General features: G+C 48.8%; 2 protein-coding genes across 2 annotated transcripts in view; one reads left to right on the plus strand and one right to left on the minus strand.

The window, feature by feature from the left end:
• Positions 1-614: 614 nt before the first annotated feature.
• The window catches only part of top3b (DNA topoisomerase III beta), a 26,528-nt gene continuing 4,158 nt past the window's right edge, over positions 615-22,984 (minus strand). Inside the window, exons 2-19 of the mRNA XM_033973075.2 lie at positions 19,418-19,549; positions 17,970-18,076; positions 17,635-17,709; positions 16,309-16,505; positions 16,059-16,215; positions 15,013-15,126; positions 14,857-14,947; positions 14,539-14,693; positions 14,317-14,422; positions 12,976-13,122; positions 11,067-11,240; positions 10,551-10,679; positions 9,562-9,711; positions 9,248-9,348; positions 6,674-6,762; positions 4,171-4,283; positions 2,318-2,505; positions 615-902 (exon numbers count right to left, since the gene is read on the minus strand). Of these exons, the coding sequence (XP_033828966.1) occupies positions 621-902; positions 2,318-2,505; positions 4,171-4,283; positions 6,674-6,762; positions 9,248-9,348; positions 9,562-9,711; positions 10,551-10,679; positions 11,067-11,240; positions 12,976-13,122; positions 14,317-14,422; positions 14,539-14,693; positions 14,857-14,947; positions 15,013-15,126; positions 16,059-16,215; positions 16,309-16,505; positions 17,635-17,709; positions 17,970-18,076; positions 19,418-19,549 (2,507 nt within the window). The 3' untranslated portion in view covers positions 615-620. The remainder of the gene's footprint in view (positions 903-2,317; positions 2,506-4,170; positions 4,284-6,673; positions 6,763-9,247; positions 9,349-9,561; positions 9,712-10,550; positions 10,680-11,066; positions 11,241-12,975; positions 13,123-14,316; positions 14,423-14,538; positions 14,694-14,856; positions 14,948-15,012; positions 15,127-16,058; positions 16,216-16,308; positions 16,506-17,634; positions 17,710-17,969; positions 18,077-19,417; positions 19,550-22,984) is intronic.
• Positions 20,548-22,984, plus strand: part of LOC129456498 (interleukin-17C-like) — a 4,193-nt gene continuing 1,756 nt past the window's right edge. Inside the window, exons 1-2 of the mRNA XM_055223989.1 lie at positions 20,548-20,642; positions 22,401-22,570. Of these exons, the coding sequence (XP_055079964.1) occupies positions 20,628-20,642; positions 22,401-22,570 (185 nt within the window). The 5' untranslated portion in view covers positions 20,548-20,627. The remainder of the gene's footprint in view (positions 20,643-22,400; positions 22,571-22,984) is intronic.

Genomic DNA, 22,984 nt, shown 5'->3' on the forward strand with positions numbered 1-22,984 from the left:
CTCTGCATCATACAGTCACTCTCCCTCCTCTGCATCAGTCACTCTCCCTCCTCTGCATCAGTCACGCCCTCTCCTCTGCATCAGTCACGCCCTCTCCTCTGCATCATACAGTCACTCTCCCTCCTCTTCACTGCAGTGCTTCCTCTGCATCAGTCACTCTCCCTCCTCTGCATCATACAGTCACTCTCCCTCCTCTGCATCAGTCACTCTCCCTCCTCTGCATCATACAGTCACTCTCCCTCCTCTGCACCAGTCACTCTCCCTCCTCTGCATCAGTCACTCTCCCTCCTCTTCACTGCAGTGCTTCCTCTGCATCAGTCACTCTCCCTCCTCTGCATCAGTCACTCTCCCTCCTCTGCATCATACAGTCACTCTCCCTCCTCTGCATCAGTCACTCTCCCTCCTCTGCATCATACAGTCACTCTCCCTCCTCTGCATCAGTCACTCTCCCTCCTCTGCATCAGTCACTCTCCCTCCTCTGCATCATTCACTCTCCCTCCTCTGCATCATTCACTCTCCCTCCTCTTCACTGCAGTCCTTCCTCTGCATCATACATCATTGTTGATAAACGGAGCAGACATCGTTGAACATGTTGATTTTATTTGACTTTCAGAGACACATCAGACAAAATACGCCGCCAGAGCCGCCATCTTGTCCTTGGGTTTCTTGGGTCCCGGGCGCCGTCCGCGGCCCCGCCCCCTGCCCCGGCCCCGCCCCCCGCCCGCTCGGTGCATGGGGTGCCTTAGGGTGGCGTGCTTCAGCTCCACCAGGTCCTGGAACACGGGGTCACAGAAGACGCAGCCCGAGTGCTGCGTCTCCCCACGAGGAAGAGGAGAACGAGCCTTATTAAAGTCCACGTCCACCAAGGACGCGTCACATGACTCACAGCTCTCAGAGGACACCTTAGGACAAGAGAGAGACTAGATCAGGACCAGACCAGGACGGGACTGGACCGGACCTGGACCAACCCAGGACCCAGGATTGGACCAGGACCAGTCCAGGAAAGAACCAGACCAGGAATGGACCAGACCCAGACCAGGGCCAGACCAGGGCCAGACCAGGCCCAAGACCAGGCCCAAGACCAGGCCCAAGACCAGACCCAAGACCAGGCCCAAGACCAGACCAAGATCTAAACCAGGTCTAAACCAGGTCTAAACCAGGCCTAAACCAGGTCTAAACCAGGCCTAAACCAGGCCTAATCCAGGACTAAACCAGGACTAAACCAGGGCTAAACCAGGACTAAACCAGGACTAAACCAGGTCTAAACCAGGTCTAAACCAGATCTAAACCAGATCTAAACCAGGACTAAACCAGGTCCAAACCAGGTCTAAACCAGGCCTAAACCAGGACTAAACCAGGGCTAAACCAGGATTAAACCAGGTCTAAACCAGGTCTAAACCAGGTCTAAACCAGGTCTAAACCAGGACCAAACCAGGACCAAACCAGGACCAAACCAGGACTCAGGACTGGACCAGGACCAGTCCAGGAAAGAACCAGACCCAGACCAGGAATGGACCAGACCCAGATCAGGGCCAGACCAGGCCCAAGACCAGGCCCAAGACTAGGCCGTACCAGGTCTAAACCAGGCCTAATCCGGGACTAAACCAGGACTAAACCAGGACTAAACCAGGTCTAAACCAGGTCTAAACCAGGACTAAACCAGGTCTAAACCAGGACTAAACCAGGTCTAAACCAGGCCTAAACCAGGCCTAATCCAGGACTAAACCAGGACTAAACCAGGGCTAAACCAGGACTAAACCAGGACTAAACCAGGTCTAAACCAGGTCTAAACCAGATCTAAACCAGATCTAAACCAGGACTAAACCAGGTCCAAACCAGGTCTAAACCAGGCCTAAACCAGGACTAAACCAGGGCTAAACCAGGATTAAACCAGGTCTAAACCAGGTCTAAACCAGGTCTAAACCAGGTCTAAACCAGGACCAAACCAGGACCAAACCAGGACTCAGGACTGGACCAGGACCAGTCCAGGAAAGAACCAGACCCAGACCAGGAATGGACCAGACCCAGATCAGGGCCAGACCAGGCCCAAGACCAGGCCCAAGACTAGGCCGTACCAGGTCTAAACCAGGCCTAATCCGGGACTAAACCAGGACTAAACCAGGACTAAACCAGGTCTAAACCAGGACTAAACCAGGTCTAAACCAGGACTAAACCAGGTCTAAACCAGGCCTAAACCAGGTCTAGACCAGGTCTAAACCAGGACTAATTCAGGACTAAACCAGGACTAAACCAGGTCTAGACCAGGTCTAAACCAGGACTAATTCAGGACTAAACCAGGACTAAACCAGGACTGTACCTGGACTTTGTGAGCATGCTCGAAGAAGTGCACCACCACATTACATTTATTACAGGACATGCGCCACTTTGGGCCTGAGGTCGGATCCAAGACCAGGACCCCGGACTCACACTCCACACACTGACCGATGCCCAGGGACGACAGGGAGTGGGCACAAGACGGGTGGGTACACTCGTTACACCCGAGACCTGAGGAGAGACAGAGGGAGGTGAGAGTAGAAGAGAGGAGGAGAGAGAGGAGGAGAGGAGGGAGTGGGCACGTGACAGGGTCCCTTGTTACGCCCAAGACCTGAGGAGAGAGAGAGAGGTATGAGAGGAGAAGAGGGAGGAGAGGGAGGAGAGAGAGGAGAAGAGGAGGAGAGAGAGGAGGAGAGGAGGGAGTGGGCACGTGACAGGGTCCCTTGTTACGCCCGAGACCTGAGGAGAGAGAGGGGGAGGTGAGAGGAGGGGAGGAGGAGAGAAGAGAGGGAGAGAGAGGAGAGGAGAAGGAGGAAAGAGACGACAGGGAGTGGGCACAAGACGGGTGGGTACAGTCATTACACCCGAGACCTCAAGTGAGAGGAGGACAGAGGGGAGGAGGAGAGAGAGGAGAGGAGAGGAGGAGAAAGACGACAGGAAGTGGGCACAAGACGGGTGGGTACAGTCATTACACACGAGAACTGAGGAGAGACAGAGAGGTATGAGAGGAGAAGAGGAGGAGAGGGAGGAGAGAGAGGAGAAGAGGAGGAGGAGGAGAGAGAGAAGAAAGGAGGACAGGAGGAGAGGAGCAGGAGGAAAGGAGGAAAGGAGGGGAGGAGGATGAGAAGAGGAGAGAGAAGAGGAGGAGAAAGAGGAGAGGAGGAACAGAGGAGGAGAAGAGGAGAGAGGAGAAGAGGAGAGGAGGAGGAGAGGAAGAAGTGGGCACGTGACAGATGGGTCACTTGTTACATCTACGACCTGAGGAGAATGCCCCTTTTGCAGTTTAAAGTTTCACGTTGCAACTTTCCTGTGTGGGAATGGTCCGCCACCTGCTTGTTTCCATGGAGATGTTATCGAGTTGCCTGGAATGTTCCACTGCATGGCATTAAACATATCCATCTCCATGGAGACAAGCAGGACAAGTTACAGGTAAGATCTGTGGAGAGAGGACCATAGTCACAGTAAGAAGGTACTCTGTCCCATCTCACACTTTAAACTGAACCACTAGGCTCTTTAAAGCTTCAATGTGGAACTTTTCCCTGTGCGTTTGTGCTTCACACCAACACAGCAGTGTCAAGGGACCTCTCGACTGTGACGCAGAGGTGCTTAGAGGAGAGTGAGCCACAAACTGTGTAAAGAAGAGACAGAGTGACGTCACCACAGTGTTTACATGAAGCTCGAGGCTAGCATAGCGGCTATTCTGGAGCACAGTCACATATTTGGAATTCCAACCACGAGTATCATAGCAACTAAAGAACCAATCAGGGGCAAGGGTGTTGAGGGTAACGCCCCTTCCTGCCCGCACCGCTGGTTTAGCAGACAGGGGGCGCTGTCAATCAAACCTGTTGCTAACGCTAGCAAGAACGACCTCGGGGAAAGAAGACGCCTGACGCCTGTCTGTTATTAATGTTCATATCTTGATTTAGGGACAAAATAGTGAAATAAAAACCCCAGGATCATGTAGAGCGGGTTAATATGAACATTTACGACCAAAATGACGAGTCTGACAGCAGCAGGTACAGAGAGAGGACACAGTTTTTACAGAGAAAGTGAATTGAAGCCAGAGTAGGTGGAGCCGAATCGCATTCAACGTCACTTCCTGTTTGGCACGTGGTTGCTAGCAGGTTAGCTATGTCCAGACATGTATAGAGTCTGTTGGGTGAGGTTAGGTTATACCTTTCTTCATGTCCCTGAAGGGGGGGTTGCTGAAGCAGTAGGGGCACAGTGGGTAGCACTTTCCCCGGGCTCCAGACGTCCACAGCACCAGCTCAAAGTCGTCCAATGGGCACCTGAAGGAAATGACACTTTCAGGGTTCTGTGTCACACAAACTGACTCCAAGTTCTAACACTGTTCCCTCCTCAAAAACACACGTGGAGTTGTGTTTTGTTTCATTCACACATGTTTGAGTAATAATTTATTATTAGTCTGTAACATCTCCAAAGCTCAAAATGCTCTGCTCCACCTTGTGATGTCATCAAGTGGTAGTTTTCAACTGCTTTTACCTTTAGTTCAGTAGAGGTGGGCTGTTCCAGGACTGAAATGACCTTCCCCTGGTATGAGGACAGCCCCTTCCACTCCCCTTATATAAGTTAAGGGACTGCCCTCTTGCCAGAGCAACAACAACAGAGATGACTTCTCCGAGCGCAGAAACATACAGTAAACATGTAGTTTACCTGTTGCCCCGCCCATGTGGTCAGGCGTATGTTGGAAAGAAGACACAAAAACTCAAAGTGAGTACAAAAACACAATAAGACCCGGACTCTCCTGTTGCTGTTCATTTTTATTCGTCTTAAACATGACGTGTCTTCACTTTGTTTCTGTGGGATCGAACAGGTGCCCGCCCTGCTAAGAGTGGGCAACCATGAGCGCGTTAAAAAGACGACGCCTCTTGGATTTTTACTTTACAAACTCTAAGCCCAAAAGGCTTAAATGACGAATTATTGTTTAATGTGATGTTATGATGTCAAAAGGACGTTATGATGAAGGTCGCACATTTGTTTGCCCTCCCTCTGAGCTCATGTAAACTATGAAGGAGGTCCATGTAAACTCTGAGGGAGGTCCATGTAAACTCTGAGGGAGGTCCATGTAAACTCTGAGGGAGGTCCATGTAAACTCTGAGGGAGGTCCATGTAAACTCTGAGGGAGGTCCATGTAAACTCTGAGGGAGGTCCATGTAAACTCTGAGGGAGGTCCATGTAAACTCTGAGGGAGGTCCATGTAAAGGAGGTCCATGTAAACTCTGAGGGAGGTCCATGTAAAGGAGGTCCATGTAAACTCTGAGGGAGGTCCATGTAAACTCTCTGAGCTCTGAGGGAGGTCCATGTAAAGGAGGTCCATGTAAACTCTGAGGGAGGTCCATGTAAACTCTGAGGGAGGTCCATGTAAACTCTCTGAGCTCTGAGGGAGGTCCATGTAAAGGAGGTCCATGTAAACTCTGAGGGAGGTCCATGTAAAGGAGGTCCATGTAAACTCTGAGGGAGGTCCATGTAAACTCTGAGGGAGGTCCATGTAAAGGAGGTCCATGTAAACTCTGAGGGAGGTCCATGTAAACTCTGAGGGAGGTCCATGTAAACTCTGAGGGAGGTCCATGTAAACTCTCTGAGCTCTGAGGGAGGTCCATGTAAAGGAGGTCCATGTAAACTCTGAGGGAGGTCCATGTAAACTCTGAGGGAGGTCCATGTAAACTCTTGAACAATATAAACATTATTCATTTATTATTATCCTAGTCCTTGTCCATGCGTTTTAACTCACGAAACACTGGAGTAAAGTGCCCCATGTGCAGTACTGCACATACATTGGGGTCTAAGTGTAAATGTATATATTTTTTTCATTGTTGTGATTGGTTAATACTTGTAAGGGGGCGGTCCGATAGGAAGGTCAGGGAGAGCGAAATGTTGTGTTAATAAAAGCCAACCAAGAGTGAGACAGTGTGCAGGAGTCTTTTAAAAACCTTTCAGTCAAGGTCCTCTCCTCCGACGCACCTGTCGCCCTGTCAGGTGCAGAGTTTACACAGAAACGAGGACTGAAATGATCCAAATGATTCTAGTGAAAGTGAATGGAGTTTAAAAACACAGTGGAGCACTTCCTGTATTACCACATGACATCACAAGGTGGAATAGAGTGTTTTCTGTTTGAGAGAAGAACTCAGCCAAAATATGCAGGGTTTGTGTGGTGTTTTACTTCTATGGGGTATTAAAGAGGGGGTATTTACTTCTATGGGGTATTAAAGAGGGGGTATTTACTTCTATGGGGTATTAAAGAGGAGGTATTTACTTCTATGGGGTATTAAAGAGGAGGTATTTACTTCTATGGGGTATTAAAGAGGAGGTATTTACTTCTATGGGGTATTAAAGAGGAGGTATTTACTTCTATGGGGTATTAAAGAGGGGGTATTTACTTCTAGTGTATATCCCACTATTAAAACTACTGCACATCACATCTGGTTTGTCAAGTGTGTACAGATTTGTATCATGTTTTTTGTATATTTATCTAGAATTGTCGTGTGGGTTAATGGGTGATGTAGGCTTGTGGGCGGAGCCTTGTACAGGGTCATACTGCTAACTGTAAGGAGGGTTTGAATAGGACTCGAGAGAGATCGCTAGATTACTCAAACATGGATGACATCTGAAACCTCTTGATGTTCTTGACGAGGAGCAGCTCCTCTTTAATCAGACGTACTTGAGCTCTTTGTAGAGTTTAATGGCTCCGTTCTGAGGAAGACTGTACGTCTCATCACAGTGAGAACAGTGAAGACGACTGGGCTTAGCCTGAGGAGGAGAGAGGGGGGAGGGGGAGAGAGGGAGAGAGGGGAGGGGGGGAGAGAGGGGAGGGGGAGAGGGGAGGGAGGGAGAGAGGGGAGGGGGGGAGGAGGAGAGAGGGGGGAGGGGGGGAGGGGGGAGAGAGGGGAGAGAGGGGGGGAGGGGAGAGGGCAGAGGGAGAGAGGGGGAAAGAGGGGGGAGGAGGAGAGAGGTGAGAGGAGGAGAGAGGGGGAGAGGAGGAGAGAGGGGGAGAGGAGGAGAGAGGGGGAGAGGGGGAGAGGAGGAGAGAAAGAGAGAGGGAAAGGAGGAGAGGGGGGAGAGGAGGAGAGAAGGAGAGGGGGGAGAAGAGAGGGGAGAGAGAGGAGAAGAGGGGGAGAGAGAGGAGAAGAGGGGGAGAGAGGAGAGAGAGCGAGGGGGAGAGAGGAGGGGAGAGGGAGTGAGGTGAGCAGGAAGAGGATGAGGAGAGAGAGAGAGAGAGAGGGGCAGGGAGAGGGAGAGACAAGAGGGAGTAGGAGAAGGAGGAGGAGAGGGGAAAAGGAGAAGGACAAGAGAGAGGAGAGGAGGAGGAGAGAAGGAGAGAGAGGAGGAGGAGAAAGGGAGAGGAGAGAAGGAGAAAGAGGAGAGAGGGAGAGGGGAGAAAGAAGGGGTTGGAGAGAGGGGGTGAGAAAGAGAGAGGGAAGAGGGGGAGAAAGAGAGAGGGGGGCAGAGAGAGACAGAGAGGGAGAGAAGAGAGAGAGGGAGAGGAGAGAGGACGTGTTAGAACAGTTCAATCAATACATGCACTCACACACAAACACACAGCGGCAGAGTGGTTAGCCTTAGGCCCGTTACTATAACGACCATATCGACCGTCACTCAATAAATTTTGGCTGGAGCAATATTTTAGGCTCAGTATTTATCGTGTGTGTCGAATACCGCAACAATAATAAAAACTTTAGACCAGAGGTGTCCAAACTTTTTTCACCAAGGGCCACATACTGAAACATATTTGAAGCAGAGAGCCACAGTCGATACAGGGAGTCAAATGGTGGATTTAACACAGGTTTGACAGAGACATTGTACCTTTAATAAGACTTGGAAGATTATTTTTAGGTCTGTGCCACAATGCAATGTGATGTTATTCAGGTTATAGAGGTAGAATCTGTTCAATTTGTAGTAAAAATACTTCCTGATTAATTGGGCCAGTTTAGGAGGAGGCATGAGGGCCAACAAAAATTGGTCTGAGGGCCGCATTTGGCCCCTGAGCCGTAGTTTGGACAGCCCTGCTTTAGACAATATACTGTGATGTACCCGTCCCTAATACCTGTGAACAAAGAGGATCTAGTTTCGATACTAGTTTTGGTATTGATTAGTGTCTGATTTTCGATACTTTTCACAGCCTTAACCCCAATGCTGTAAAGCATTTCAATATAATTGGTGTCATATTTTTCCGTATGGTCCCTGGTTGCAGATTACCTGCTAACCTCGATGAGTTTGATTTAGAGCTGAACGCTGTGGGCGAGGTCATTCTCCCTCAGTCCACATCTTTATACACTCTGTGGCTCTGGTCAGCTCAGGTCACTCTGTGGCTCTGGTCAGCTCAGGTCACTCTGTGGCTCTGGTCTGGTCAGCTCAGGTCACTCTGTGGCTCTGGTCAGCTCAGGTCACTCTGTGGCTCTGGTCTGGTCAGCTCAGGTCACTCTGTGGCTCTGGTCAGCTCAGGTCACATGTTTCAGAGGCTCAAATGCAGATGGCTCAGACTATGAATAATGCAGAAATAAAATGTTCCACTCAAACGGAGCTGTGTGTGCTGGTCAAACGTGGAGGTCAGAGGAGCAGAGGCCACACGTGGGCTTGAGCCACAGACTGGACAAAGAAATGGACTGAAAGGAATGGAGTGTGACGTCACCAGCGACAGCGTTCAGCCTCACATGAAGCTTATCGAGGCTAGCAGTTATTGTGGCTAATCTGGAGCACAGTTCCATATTTGGAATTCCTACCACAAGTATCATAGCAACCACAGAGCCAATCAGGGGCGAGGCTGTTGAAGGTAACACCCCTTCCCGCTGGTTTAGCAGGGGCTGAGCAACTCGGTCAATCAAACCTGTTGCTAACGCTAACGGGAGTGACCTCAGGGAAAGAAGGCGCCTGATTTGTCTGTTATTAATGTTCATATCTTGATTTACAGACACAATAGTGAAATAAAAACCCCAGGATCAGGTAGAGTGGGTTAATACAAACATTTAAGACCAAAATGACGACTCTGACAGTAGCAGTAAGTCGATGGTGTCGGATCGCGCCCGTGTTCACTTTCTGTTTGTAATGCAGTGGATGTTTAACTATGTCCAGAGACATGTACAGTCTGTGAGCAGGGGTCAGAGGGAGGAGCTGAGAAAGAATGTCTCTATCTCTTTATGGTGTGATCCTAAATTTATCATGACAGCTGGATGGCAGTAGGGGGCAGTGTTGTTGGGTAGTCCAAGTCAGACAGGTGAAAGGTTAAAGGTGATAGTACCTGGATGTACTTCATGAAGCGGTGACACTTTCCACAGCGAGACAGAGGTTTCCCTGAAGCAGCGATGGGCGAGAACGAGACCTCCATCAGCTCATCCATACCTCCACAAACACACACAAGTTTAGCATGTGTGTAAAATGTGTGTTAAAGATGTGCATGTGTGTGTTGAACATGTGTGTTAAATATGTGTTTAAAATGTGTGTTAAACATTTAAATATGCTAAATGTGCGTTTGTACATGTTAAATATGTGTGTTAAACATGTGTGTTAAACATGTGTATAAATCATGTTCTAAACATTTATGATAAAACTCACTGTTGATGGAGTCAACAAAGTAGTGGAACTTCCTCTTGAAGATGTCGAGAGCGTGTGTGAGGACCTGAGTGAAGTCGGCCTTCCCCAGAGCGATGAGAGTCAGCTGTTTCTCCACAGCACTGCGGATCCAGGGGAGGACCAACTCTGCATCTGTGGAAAAATATAAATACACATCAAATAATACACACGCATAAACACACAAACTCAACACACACATACAAACACATGCACACGCACACACATACTGCTGCGGATGCACAGATAAACACACAGATACACAGATTAACACACACAACACACCAACTCTGCATCTGTGCACATGTGTCCAGCCATAACAACACACAAACAGGAGCAAACACCTACAGCACAAATATTCAGTATATTATGTGTAATATCAGGAGAAAGTCCACTTCTTTATGTGGTACAGTCTAAGTGAGTGTGACGCCTCCACAGCGTTCGGCCCCAGTCAAATGAAGCTCGGCGAGGCTAGAGCAGTTATGGGGCCAGTTTGGATCGACCAAGAGTGTCGTAGGAACCTAAAAGCCAATCTGGAACGAAGCGGTGGAATTTAATGCCCCTTGCTAAAGCATCGGTGCAGGCACTTAGCATCGCTGTCAATCAAACCTGTTGCTGATGCTAGCGGGAGTGACCTCTGGGAAAGAGGGCAGCTGATTGGTCTGTTATTAATGTTCATAACTTGATTTATGGAAATAATAGTGAAAGAAAAATCGCAGGATTAATACGGGTTAATACGAACATTTAAGACCAAATTGACGAGTCTGACAGCAGCAATTACATAGAGAGGGGATACAGTTTTTACAGAGAAAATGAATTGGAGCAGAGTCGATGGAGCCAGAAGCGTGCCCATGATCACTTCCTGTTTGGAACAAGGTGACTAGCAGGTTAGCAATGTCCATTTATATATACAGCCTATGGAGTGTACCGATCCTGTATCAGTATAATATGTTTTATGAGGAGATGGTCTGTACCAATCCTGTAGTAGCCGTGCACCAGGACGATGCCCAGGTTGGTGGGTTTGAGCTTGCGCCCGTTCTCCACAGTCACATAGTTCCTCTGACAGATGTTGTTGATGTGCACCGGGATACTGGCATCAGTGCCTCAAACAGGAAGAACACATTAGATTTTAATAATAACAATAATAATATTCATAACAACAACCATCACAGACACTGATACAGCCGCTGATACAAGGAACAAACACATTTGAAACATTAGTAACAACAATTATAACATTTAAAGATACAGCTACAAGACATCAGTAAAAATAGGAAAAATAGTAAAGATAGTAATAATATACCAAATTTAGCTTTCTTTATCATATATAGTTATAGTCCACAACATACAGAGAGAATTTAACTGATTTAATTTAACTGATTTAATTACAAAATGTATAGATTTTTCTTATTAAAATAGGTTATAAATGTAAAAACTCTGCCCCCATCTGAGCGTAAGACATCATCAGATTATTAGTCACAGAGCAATACCGATGCCGTGCTTTTCCATGAGCGTGATGAGCTCCGCCTCAGTCAGGTACTCCGGAGGACTTGTCTGTCGCTCCACCAAACGCACCTCCTCCACCGAGAACACGTCTCCTTTGTCACAGCTCGGGAGTGCCTCTTCCAGGGGGATGCCCTGCCACGGCATTACCACCGTGTAGCCTGCAACACGGCAAGAGAATACGTCAAACACACCGAGAGACACGGCAAAAAGTATGTCAACAAACATGCCAAGAGACATGTTAACAAAATGCCAAGAGACAGGCCAAGAAGCACGTCAACAAACACGCCAAGAGACACACCAAAAGACACAGCAAGAGACATGCCAAGAGATACGTCAAGAGACAGGCCAAGAGACATGCCAAGAGACACGCCAAAAGACACACCAAGAGACACACCAAGAAACACGCCAAGAGACAAAGCAAGAGACACACCAAGAGATATGTCAACAGACACACTAAGAGACATGCCAAGAGATACGTCAAGAGACAGGCCAAGAGACAGGCCAAGAGACAGGCCAAGAGACATGCCAAGAGACACGCCAAAAGACACGCCAAAAGACACGCCAAGAGAAACACCGACAAGCACGTCAACAAACACACCAAGAGATATGCCAAGAGGTACGTCAAAAGACATGCCAAGAGACACACCAAGAGAAACACCAGGAGACGTAACAAGAGACACACCAAGAGACAAGCCAAGAGACACCAAGAAGCACATCAAAAGACACACCGAGAGATATGTTTAGAAACAGGCCAAAACAAAAGACGCACATCACAAAACACGCCAAGAGATACATCAAAAGACACACCAAGAGACACGCCAAGAGACATGCCAAGAGACACACTAAGAGACACACCAAGAGACACACCAAGAGACACGCCAAGAGATATATCAAAAGACACACCAAAAGACATGCCAAGAAACATGCCAAGAGACACACCAAGAGGCACACCAAGAGAAACACCAGGAGACGTAACAAGAGACACACCAAGAGACACACCACGAGACGCGTCAAAACACAGACTAAAAGACATGCCATGAGACATGCTAAGAGACACACCAAGAGTTACGTCAAAAGACACGCCAAGAAACAGGCCAAAAGACACGCCAAGAAACAGGCCAAAAGACACACCAAGAGACATGCCAAGAGAAACACCAGGAGACACGCCAAGAGAAACACCAGGAGACAAGCCAAGAGACACACCATGAAGCATGTCAACAAACACGCAAAGAAACACCAAGAAACAGGCCAAGAGACATGCCAAGAGATACGTCAAAAGACACGCCAAGTGACACTTCAAGAAACATCAAAAGACATGTCAAGAGACAGGCCAAAAGATGCGCCAGGAAACACATCAAAAGACAGATCAAGAGACAAGTCAAGAGACACACCAAGAAGCACGTCAACAAACATGCAATGAGACACGCCAAGACATGCCAAGAGATACGTCAAAAGATACACCAAGAAACACACCAAGAGACATGCCAACAGACACGCCAAGAGAAACACCAAAAAACACACCAAGAGACAAGCCAAGAGACACGCCAAGAAGCACATCAACAAATGTGCAATGAGACATGCCAAGAGACAGGCCAAAAGACATGCCAAGGGATACATCTAAAGACACACCAAGAGACACACTAAGAGACACGCCAAGAGACATGCCGAGAGAGAGACGCCAAGAGAGAAATATCAACAGACACACCAAGAGACACACCAAGAAAGACATGGCAAAAGACACGCCAAAAGCATGCCCAGAGACAGGCCAAGAGACGCGCCAAGAGACGGGCCAAGAGACACGTCAAGAGACACGCCTTGCCATGAACTCAGATAGACCTAGTCTAGTCCAGGTCTAGTTCTTGTCTGGTACCTGGTTCAGTCCTGGATGAGTACCTGGGGAGAGCAGGGTCTTGCCGGTGCAGCTGAAGCTCTCTGGTCCGATACTGAAGTTGATGGAGGTCTGAAGGTATTTACAGTCCTGACTCACAGTGGAGATGAAGTGTCTGGTGATGTAATCGAACAGACGCCAGGCGTCGCTGCCTGAGACGAGAGAACATGAGACACGGTCAAAACGAACCCAAAAACATTTTGTTTTCCTTTAAACGTTAGAACCTTGGGTCCTTTTTAAAGACACACAGCAGGCGAGGTGTTTACCTTGTTCACATGTTTCAGACCTTGTTGACATGTTTCTGCTGCTGCAACAAGAAACACACCAGGGATGATCTGATACTGGTATCAGATATCAGCTTCTAAATATCAGTTCAGTCGATTTCCTGCTTGGACATATAAACTGATAATAAGACTTCTGTCGTTACTTGAGAGATAAATAAAAGCTCCTAACACGTTTGGATCATTTTTGGCTTATTTTATTTTTGCTTAAAGTCATTAAAGGTTGTTTTCAGTCTCTGCTCTGGTATCGGTGATATCGGGAATCGACAGATACTTACAAAAAGACCTGCTACTGTAGTGTCTTTAAAAAGAACTCAAACTGCACATGGTTAAAACAGAACTACATTATGTAAATATAAACATAAAGTCCCTGATTAAATACATTATATATATATATAAATATATATATATATATATATATATATATATATATATATATATATATATATATATATATATATATATATATATATATATATATATATTTACACATACATATATACACATGTGTATGTGTGAGTGAGTGTATATACCTATATAGTTGTATATTAAAGAATTAAGTTAAACAAGAGAGAAATGTAAGAAAATGTTAATGCCTGTCTGAGAAAAGTGTATAATAAAGTGTGGGGTGAGGGGTTTTACAGCTCCAAAACATATAGAATAATTGTAAGAAATAAAGCTGACTACTTTGTGTTGTGATAATGCTCTGAAGAGGTAGTCAATCAGCGTGCACTCTGTGGGTCCTCTTTTTCTGAGGGAGTTACTGCAGCCCTGAGGTCAGAGGTCAGCTGACCAGCTTCTGCTGCTGTGCCCAAAGCCAGGCTCAAGACGTGGCAGAACCTTTTCTGTGGCCCAGACTATGGAACAGCGCCCTCTGCCTGTCAGATCCTCTCAGTCTTTAAGACTAGACTGAAACCCTGGCATTAAACACTAGACAGTGTTCCATGTTCTTTTTGTTGATTTTATGTGAAGCACTTTGGCCGGCTCAAGCTGTTTTAAATGTGGTAAAGAAATAAAATTGAATTGAATGTCTGTGTGTATCATGTGTGTCCCGTGTGTTCTGACCGAGCTCCGCCTCACTGGCCGCTCTCATGGGGGTGATGGGGGGGTGGTCTCCGGCGTCGGTGCCTTTCCTCGGACGATTCAGACCCGATGCCAACAGCTCCCTCACCTGAAGTCATATGATAGACATGTTTGTGTAACATACAGCCATAAAACCTTCTGAGTCATCATCCGTAATAACATGGTTAAAAGCCCCTCTCGTCATCCATAGCCCCTCCCCCTCACCTCGGCGCTCCACTGGGGGCAGTTTGCCTGCTGCTGGAGGGCCCCCTTCAGGTCAAAGTTGTCGGGATACTGTGTGGTCTCAGTGCGAGGGTAACTGATGTACCCCTGAGTGTAGAGACGCTCAGCGATCTGCATTGTGTGCTGTGGACCCATGCCTGAAACAGAGGAGTGTGTGCGGGTTTGAAAGAGGACTAAAAGAGGACTAAAAAAAGGACTAAAGCAGGACTAAAGCAGGACTAACACAGGACTAACACAGGACTAAAACAGGGCTAAAATAGGACTAACATGGGACTAAAACGGGGCTAAAACAGGACTTACCCAGAGCGGAACTGGCAACTCGGAGCATCTCGACGGTGTTCAGAGCCTGAGGTCTTTGTTTGGACTTCTCCTTCTTACTCACCGATTCCACCTGCAGGACAAATGTTATGATCCCTGAAGTCACAGTCAGGGGGTGGGGACAGGGGGGTGCTGTACCTGAGCGTCTTTCGAGGTTTTGGCAAGATTCACAAACATCTGTCCCACATCTCGATCGAACACACGAACTCTGCTCCAGTCCAAGGTCAGAGGGCTCTCCTTCCCCCTAAACACCTGAGACATGAGCAGGTTTAGTCCTGGTTTAGTCCTGGTCAAGTCCTGATGCAGTCTGGGTGCAGTCCGGGTGCAGTCCTGATGCAGTCCGGGTGCAGTCCGGGTGCAGTCCGGGTGCAGTCCGGGTGCAGTCCGGGTGCAGTCCGGGTGCAGTTCTGTTCCTTCCGCTTATGGTGCATTCACACGGCGGCATCAAAAAAAGTATTGGGCACCTCTAGTTGGACGCCTTTGCATTTGAGGACAAACACGTCCAGGGCGTCTGTTTTCTGTGTCTTTGTGAACGATGCAGACCAGGCTGAGAGAGTGACTTTAGTGTATTTATTACATAAAACCCATCAATGGAGGTGACCGGCGCGGAAGCGGCATGTCTGGGTCCGTGACTAGCCTTTATGCTTGCTAGCCAGTGCGCCCAGTATAATTAAGTTGCCACTAGTTTGTAGCTGATGCCTTTCTATTTTTTCCAGATAATGACATCGCTAAATCACTGGAGCGTAGATAGACTCTGATTGGTTGATGCTGTGTGTAAAACTCCAGATTTGCGCTGCTCTGACGCTTGAAAACGTGCTGCAAAAACACAGGGCAGTCTAGACACATGTCAACCTTAGACTTCGCATGTAAACTCAATGCCCCCAATGCCTTGGTGTGAACGCACCATTGAGACCTGAGGCAGAGTACCGCTTCAATCTTTGGTTTCAGTCCTAGTTTGGCCTCTGGTCCCTGGTCTCAGGCCCCAGGTCTGGTCTCTGGTCTCTGGCCCCTAGTCTGGCCCTTGGTCTCCGGTCTGTGGTCTCTGGTCCCCGGCCCCTAGTCTGGTCCCCGGCCCCTAGTCTGGTCCCCGGCCCCCGGTCTCTGGCCCCCGGTCTCTGGCCCCTAGTCTGGACATTGGTCTCTGGTCTCTGGTCCTTGTTCCCTGGTCCAGTCTTAGTCCAGACCTTGGCCTGCAGGACCCAGTAGGTCTCTGGTTTGAAGGATTGGATCTTGTCGTGTCTCTCCACACAGAATCCCAGCGTTGGCGTCTGACATGGTCCAAACGAGATGAGAGACGAGTCAAGGTTTCCATATTTTCCCTGGAAGTATTTGGTCTGGAATCTGCAGCGCCCAAAACATTAAAACAGATTTAAAGCCCCATTGCAGAACATTTCCTCACATTAGAACAGCATATCTTACATAGTTGACCATTACCGTGTGAACGCACAGCCGATCCTCAAGTCGAGTTCCTGTCTGGCGTCCACGGACAGCGCCTCGTTCTGATTGGGCGTTCCCAGGCGGTTCATCGCGGTCCAGATGTCTGTGTCTGTGATGGAGCTGAACTTGGCTCTGAACACAGTGCGCCCCCTGCCCTCAGGTTTGGTCATGACAGGCTGCACCGCATCCAGCACCTGAGCCATAAGAGTAGAGTGTGATCAGAGAGAGATCAGGGGAAGCGTCAAGGAACGGGTCAAAGAGGGGTCAGGGGAAGGGTCAGGGGAAGGGCCAGAGAGGGATCATGGAGGGTCAGGGGAGTTTCAGAGAGGGGTCAGAGAGGGATCAGAGGTGTGTCACGGGAAGAGCAGAGAGGGGTCGGGGGGGGGGGGGGGGGGGGGGGGTCAGAGGAGGTGGCTGTGATGTCATAAACCTAAAAATCCTAAAGCGAGAAGAGAGGAGCTCAGAGCAGATCCTTCCTTGAGAGCGTTTACATACGCGCAAATATCCTGTGTCCTGGTTTTGTGAGTCCATGTAAACACAGTATCCCGGCGTCAGTGTGTCACCAAATAAGCCAGTATTCCATTTATGAGAAACTGTGATATTGTACCTGGCATATTCTGATATTAACCCGGGATAATGTAGCATGTACGCACAGTATCCCGATACCCCAACCTACGACTGAGCGCGCATGCGTCTAAGAGACAAACAAACATGGCGGCGTCTGCTCAGGATATCCACAGCCTCTGCTGTCTTTAGCTCATAATGAAGAGGACAAGTTATAACTTTACTGTAAAGTGTGTTTAAAACAGTGAACACCAAATATGCCACAGTGGGCTCATGGCCGTTTGTGTTTTTCTTCTAAATATATCATTTTTGTGCTTGTGCACTTTAAGCTTATTTCAAAAAGCTGAGATACTACATTTGATCATGTACACAGGGATAAGAGTGTCCTGGTTTCTCAGTTGGTATTTAACAGCATATCCCAAATACTGCCATAACCGGAATGAGGCTCATAACTGGGATACTCAAGTTCACATAAACACACTCACTGGGATATTCTGATAGTATTCCGGATACTGAGACATGTAGACGCAGTATCCTAATTTATAAAACTGGTGCTGTACTGAGCGCGTGCAAACTGAAGTGACAGATACAGCAGCAGCAGCTTTCCTAAGATGACTCAAACTTCTACCAGGACTGTTAACGTTATCTCCAGAATACTCCAGAATACTGGTGTACTGGAGCACATGTAAGCACACTCAATCAGAATGATTTCATTATGAAAATATAACCTTAAACATATAAATGTAATAAAATACACACCTCAAAGCAGATGTTCTCTCCCTCTTTATCACAGTCCAACCACAGAACCACATAGTCACAGCCCCGAGCCTCCACCTGCAGCACAAACACAGGTAAAACACACACCTGTACAACACAAACACAGGTAAAACACACACACCTGTACAACACAAACACAGGTAAAACACACACACCTGTACAACACAAACACAGGTAAAACACATACCTGTACAACACAAACACAGGTGAAACACACACCAGTATGTGTGGGCAGTGTGTGTGTGTGTGTGTGTATCTGTTGTATGTGCTGTGTATGTAAGTGTTGTATGTGTGTGCATGTGCAGTGTGTGTCAGACCTGGAGGAATTTGACCATGTTGAGTTTGGGGTTGGCTTCTTTCTTCTCAGTTGGAGCTTTGCTGAAAAGTTCGGCTGGGTCCACTTTGTCCCAGTTATTATATTTACCTGAAAAACACACACATGACAATGTCAGAGTCTCAGATGGAGAGCGACTCTGTGGGCGACTCTGTGGGCGACTCTGTGGGCGACTCTGTGGGCGACTCTGTGGGCGACTCTGTGGGCGACTCTGTGGGCGACTCTGTGGGCGACTCTGTGGGCGACTCTGTGGGCGACTCTGTGGGCGACTCTGTGGGCGACTCTGTGGGCGACTCTGTGGGCGACTCTGTGGGCGACTCTGTGGGCGACTCTGTGGGCGACTCTGTGGGCGACTCTGTGGTCACTGTTTTTAAATAAATGTCCAAACTTCTGCTCCACAAACACTGAACCTTCTCATTATTAGTTTGGATTGGCTTCACAAACTTATCATACATAAGGTGGTTTGGTTATGGTGTAGGTGGGATTGGTTGTGGTGCAGGCAGTGTAGGTGGGGTTGGTTGTCATTAGCAATGAAGTGGAGTCTCATGACGTGGTCACACAAAGAGGTCATAATCACATGGGTCTGGGTCTGGTTGTGTAGCTACCATAGATTTAGGTGGGGCTGTTGTGGGTTTGGTGGTGGTTGTGGTGGTGGCTGTGGTGGTGGCTGTGGTGGTGGTTGTGGTGGTGGTGGTGGTTGTGGTGGTGGCTGTGGTGGTGGCTGTGGTGGTGGCTGTGGTGGTGGCGGCTGTGGTGGTGGTTGTGGTGGTGGTGGTGGTTGTGGTGGTGGCTGTGGTGGTGGCTGTGGTGGTGGCTGTGGTGGTGGCTGTGGTGGTGGCTGTGGTGGTGGCGGCTGTGGTGGTGGTTGTGGTGGTGGTGGTGGTTGTGGTGGTGGCTGTGGTGGTGGCTGTGGTGGTGGCTGTGGTGGTGGCTGTGGTGGTGGCGGCTGTGGTGGTGGTTGTGGTGGTGGTGGCTGTGGTGGTGGCTGTGGTGGTGGTTGTGTATGTGGGTCTTGATTTGGGTCGGGTCTGGATGTGGAGTCGGATGTGGGATCGGTGGTGTCGGTGATGTGCCCTCTAAAGTTGAGGCACATGACATGGGGTTGGTGTAGATGGGGTAGGCTGTAGGTTAGGTGATGGGTTTGGTGGTGTTAGTGTAGTTGGTTCTATCGATGTAGCAGTTACTGATGAAGTCAAGGCTCATGACATGGGGTCAGTTTTCAGGTGGTGGTGTACGGGGTCTGTGGTCAGTTGTCAGGTGGTGGTGTGAGGTCAGTTGTCAGGTGGTGGTGTGGGGTCGGTTGTCAGGTGGTGGTGTGCGGGGTCGGTTGTCAGGTGGTGGTGTGCGGTCGGTTGTCAGGTAGTGGTGTGGGGTCAGTTGTCAGGTGGTGGTGTGTGGGGTTGTTTGCCGGGTCGGTTGCGGTGGTGTTACCGATAAAGTCGAGGCTCATGACGTGGCCGCACACGGAGGTCATCTTGAAGCGGACATTTTGTCCCTGAAACAAGCCGTTGTACTCATGCACCGAGCACGCTCCATTTAACCCTTTACGGCTCGAGCAGCTGCCTGAAACGGAAACAAAACAGGAAGTAGAAAAGTGTAATGGACTTAAAGAGGGACTCTAAAGGGGTATTTACTTCTCTTGGGTATTAAAGAAGGGTATTTACTTCTATTCACCCAAAACAATATATTAACATGTATTATAAGTTTCACTTTTGTTTTTAATGATGATCTGAGTTTCTCCTCTCTTTGCTTTCTGTGCTAAGTCACTCCCCCTTCAGAGCACTATCACAACACAATCAGCTGCATCGCACTAATGAAACTACTGCACATCACACCAGGTTTGTCAAGTTGCTGTGTACAGTTTTGTATCATGTTTTTGTATATTTATGGAGAATAGTCATGTGGGATGGGTGATGTAGGCTTGTGGGCGGAGCTAACTGTAAAGAGGGTTTGAATAGGGCCCGGGAGAGATCGCTAGATTACTCAAACACGCATGACATCTAAATCTTATTCAGGCATGTTTTTGATAGGGGAACACCCCCCCTTTAAGAGAGGAACCTGAGGCTTCCCTGTGTGTCAGATGCCCTCCCTTGTCTCCATGGGGTCTTGTGCACATAAACGTCTGACCCTGTAGTTTAGCTCTGTATAAACATGTTTTGTGCCTCTTGTGGTCGCTGGGAGAAAAAAATCATTTCATTCAAACGTCACAAAAGTTTTCTGAGGTTAATTAAATCCACACATCATGTTTCTGATCAAACTTTGCTCTTTGGCGTTTCGTGGTTTGACTCGTGGCGTTTGTGGCTCCGAGGCCAAATGCAAATCACTTCCTCGTCCAAAATGAAAATGATTATCCAAGGCCAGAGCTAATGGGCCACCCAGAACAATTAAAACAGGAAAACACAGCACCAGCCTGTCAATGGGACCACCGACCAATCACAGCGCAGAGCGGAGTGGCAAGACGTGAGCGCCAGCCAATCAGAGACTAGGAAACCACAGACATGTTAAAGATGCACATCGAAAACCGTATAAAAAGATGGGTTTAAATCTCGAAACGCAGCGGAGACCAGACACAAGAACCAGGAGCCAACAGGACCAAGAACCAGGACCAAGAACCAGGACCAAGACTCGAGAAACATCTGCCATGGAACAGACACAGGTGAGGCCTGCAGATGGTGATGTTTGTAACAGTTTTGTTTAATAGACTTTTTGAGCAGAGGTTCAGTTCATTTAAAACTAAAAATGTTCGTGCTTCATTTACAAGTTAAACTGAGCCAAAACAAAGACTGAAAGAGTCTGAGGCGAGTCTGAGGCGAGTCTGAGGCGAGTCTGAGGCGAGTCTGAGGCGAGTCTGAGGCGAGTCTGAGGCGAGTCTGAGGCGAGTCTGAGGCGAGTCTGAGGCGAGTCTGAGGCGAGTTCCCAGGCCAGCCAAGAGACATGGTGTCTAAGGCTTGTCCTGGGTCTTCGCCGGGGCCTCCACCCGATGGGACATGAAGACCTCCCCAGGGTGGCACCCAAGAGGCATCCTGAAAAGATGCCCGTGTCCGAGCAACCTCTGCTACTCCTCTCTCTGTGGAGGAGCAGAGGTGGAGGAGCTCATGACCATAGTTGAAGGTAGGATCGTAGACTGACCGGTAAATCGAGAGCTTTGCCTTTGGACTCAGCTCCTTCTTTACCACAACGGACGATACAGCGAACGCATCACTGCAGACGCTGCACCGATCCAACTGTCGATCTCACTTTCTTCTTGTAGAGTTGATATAATTTTATATTTTAAAAGCAACAATACAACACCAGATTAAACATCTTACAGTTTGATTCGACCACTTAAAGTCCAGCTCCTCCCTCTCTCTGCTCTGTCTCTTGGACCTCCACCCCTCTCTGTTCTGTGTCTGTTGGACCTCCACCCCTCTCTCTGTTCTGTGTCTGTTGGACCTCCACCCCTCTCTCTGTTCTCTGTCTGTTGGACCTCCACCCCTCTCTGTTCTGTTGGACCTCCACCCCCTCTCTGTTCTGTGTCTGTTGGACCGCCACCCCTCTCTCTGTTCTCTGTCTGTTGGACCTCCACCCCTCTCTGTTCTGTTGGACCTCCACCCCCTCTCTGTTCTGTGTCTGTTGGACCTCCACCCCTCTCTCTGTTCTCTGTCTGTTGGACCTCCACCCCTCTCTGTTCTGTTGGACCTCCACCCTCTCTCTGTTCTCTGTCTGTTGGACCTCCACCCCTCTCTCTGTTCTCTGTCTGTTGGACCTCCACCCCTCTCTCTGTTCTCTGTCTGTTGGACCTCCACCCCTCTCTCTGTTCTCTGTCTGTTGGACCTCCACCCCTCTCTCTGTTCTCTGTCTGTTGGACCTCCACCCCTCTCTCTGTTCTCTGTCTGTTGGACCTCCACCCCTCTCTCTGTTCTCTGTCTGTTGGACCTCCACCCCTCTCTCTGTTCTCTGTCTGTTGGACCTCCACCCCTCTCTCTGTTCTCTGTCTGTTGGACCTCCACCCCTCTCTCTGTTCTCTGTCTGTTAGACCTCCACCCATCTCTGTGTCTGTTGGACCTCCACCCATCTCTGTGTCTGTTGGACCTCCACCCCTCTCTGTGTCTGTTGGACCTCCACCCCTCTCTGTGTCTATTGGACCTCCACCCCTCTCTCTGTTCTGTGTCTGTTGGACTCTCAGGTTCTCCGCTCTCTCCTGCTCCTCCTCTTGCTCCTGCCCCCTCCTGCAGGGGGCGTAGTGTCTCATGTGTGTGCATCTCTCAGGTTCTGCGCTCTCTCCTGCTCCTCCTCTTGCTCCTGCCCCCTCCTGCAGGGGGCGTAGTGTCTCATGTGTGTGCATCTCTCAGGTTCTGCGCTCTCTCCTGCTCCTCCTCTTGCTCCTGCCCCCTCCTGCAGGGGGCGTAGTGTCTCATGTGTGTGCGTCTCTCAGGTTCTCCGCTCTCTCCTGCTCCTCCTCTTGCTCCTGCCCCCTCCTGCGCTCTCCTCAAGGGGGCAGTGTGTGGACGAGACCTGCTCCTATGACCTTCAGGAGTACCACAGTCAGATGGTGAACCTACCCAGCCACGTCCACGAGCGCAGCATCGCCCCCTGGAGTTATGTGTGAGTGACCGCACACACCCACCACATGGGGGCAGATCCAGGCCTTAAATCTGCCCTGTTCTTCAAAACAAAAATCTTTATCCATGTTCTGGTCGTTTCTTCTCATTGAGACTCTGAAGTTGTATTTGGAGTGATTCATGTTTGAGTAATCTTTAATCTCTTATTTTCAAGACGCCATTTTATTGACCTACTCCATTGGTACACGCCCACTGTGACATACATGCCCACTGTGACGTACGCACTTCATTCTCCAGTTTTATTTCCTTAGTCGGTGATACTTGTAGAAACTGCAATGTCCAGTGGGAGCTGACGTCGCAGGAAACGTCATGGCAACACAGCGCCGCATGCTGTCAGTGCCCCTTGTAGATAGATTATACATGTAATATAAATATATATAGAGCACATCACACTAGC

The sequence above is a fragment of the Periophthalmus magnuspinnatus genome, chromosome 9, assembly GCF_009829125.3.
Source record: "Periophthalmus magnuspinnatus isolate fPerMag1 chromosome 9, fPerMag1.2.pri, whole genome shotgun sequence".
Taxonomy (NCBI): domain Eukaryota; kingdom Metazoa; phylum Chordata; class Actinopteri; order Gobiiformes; family Gobiidae; genus Periophthalmus; species Periophthalmus magnuspinnatus.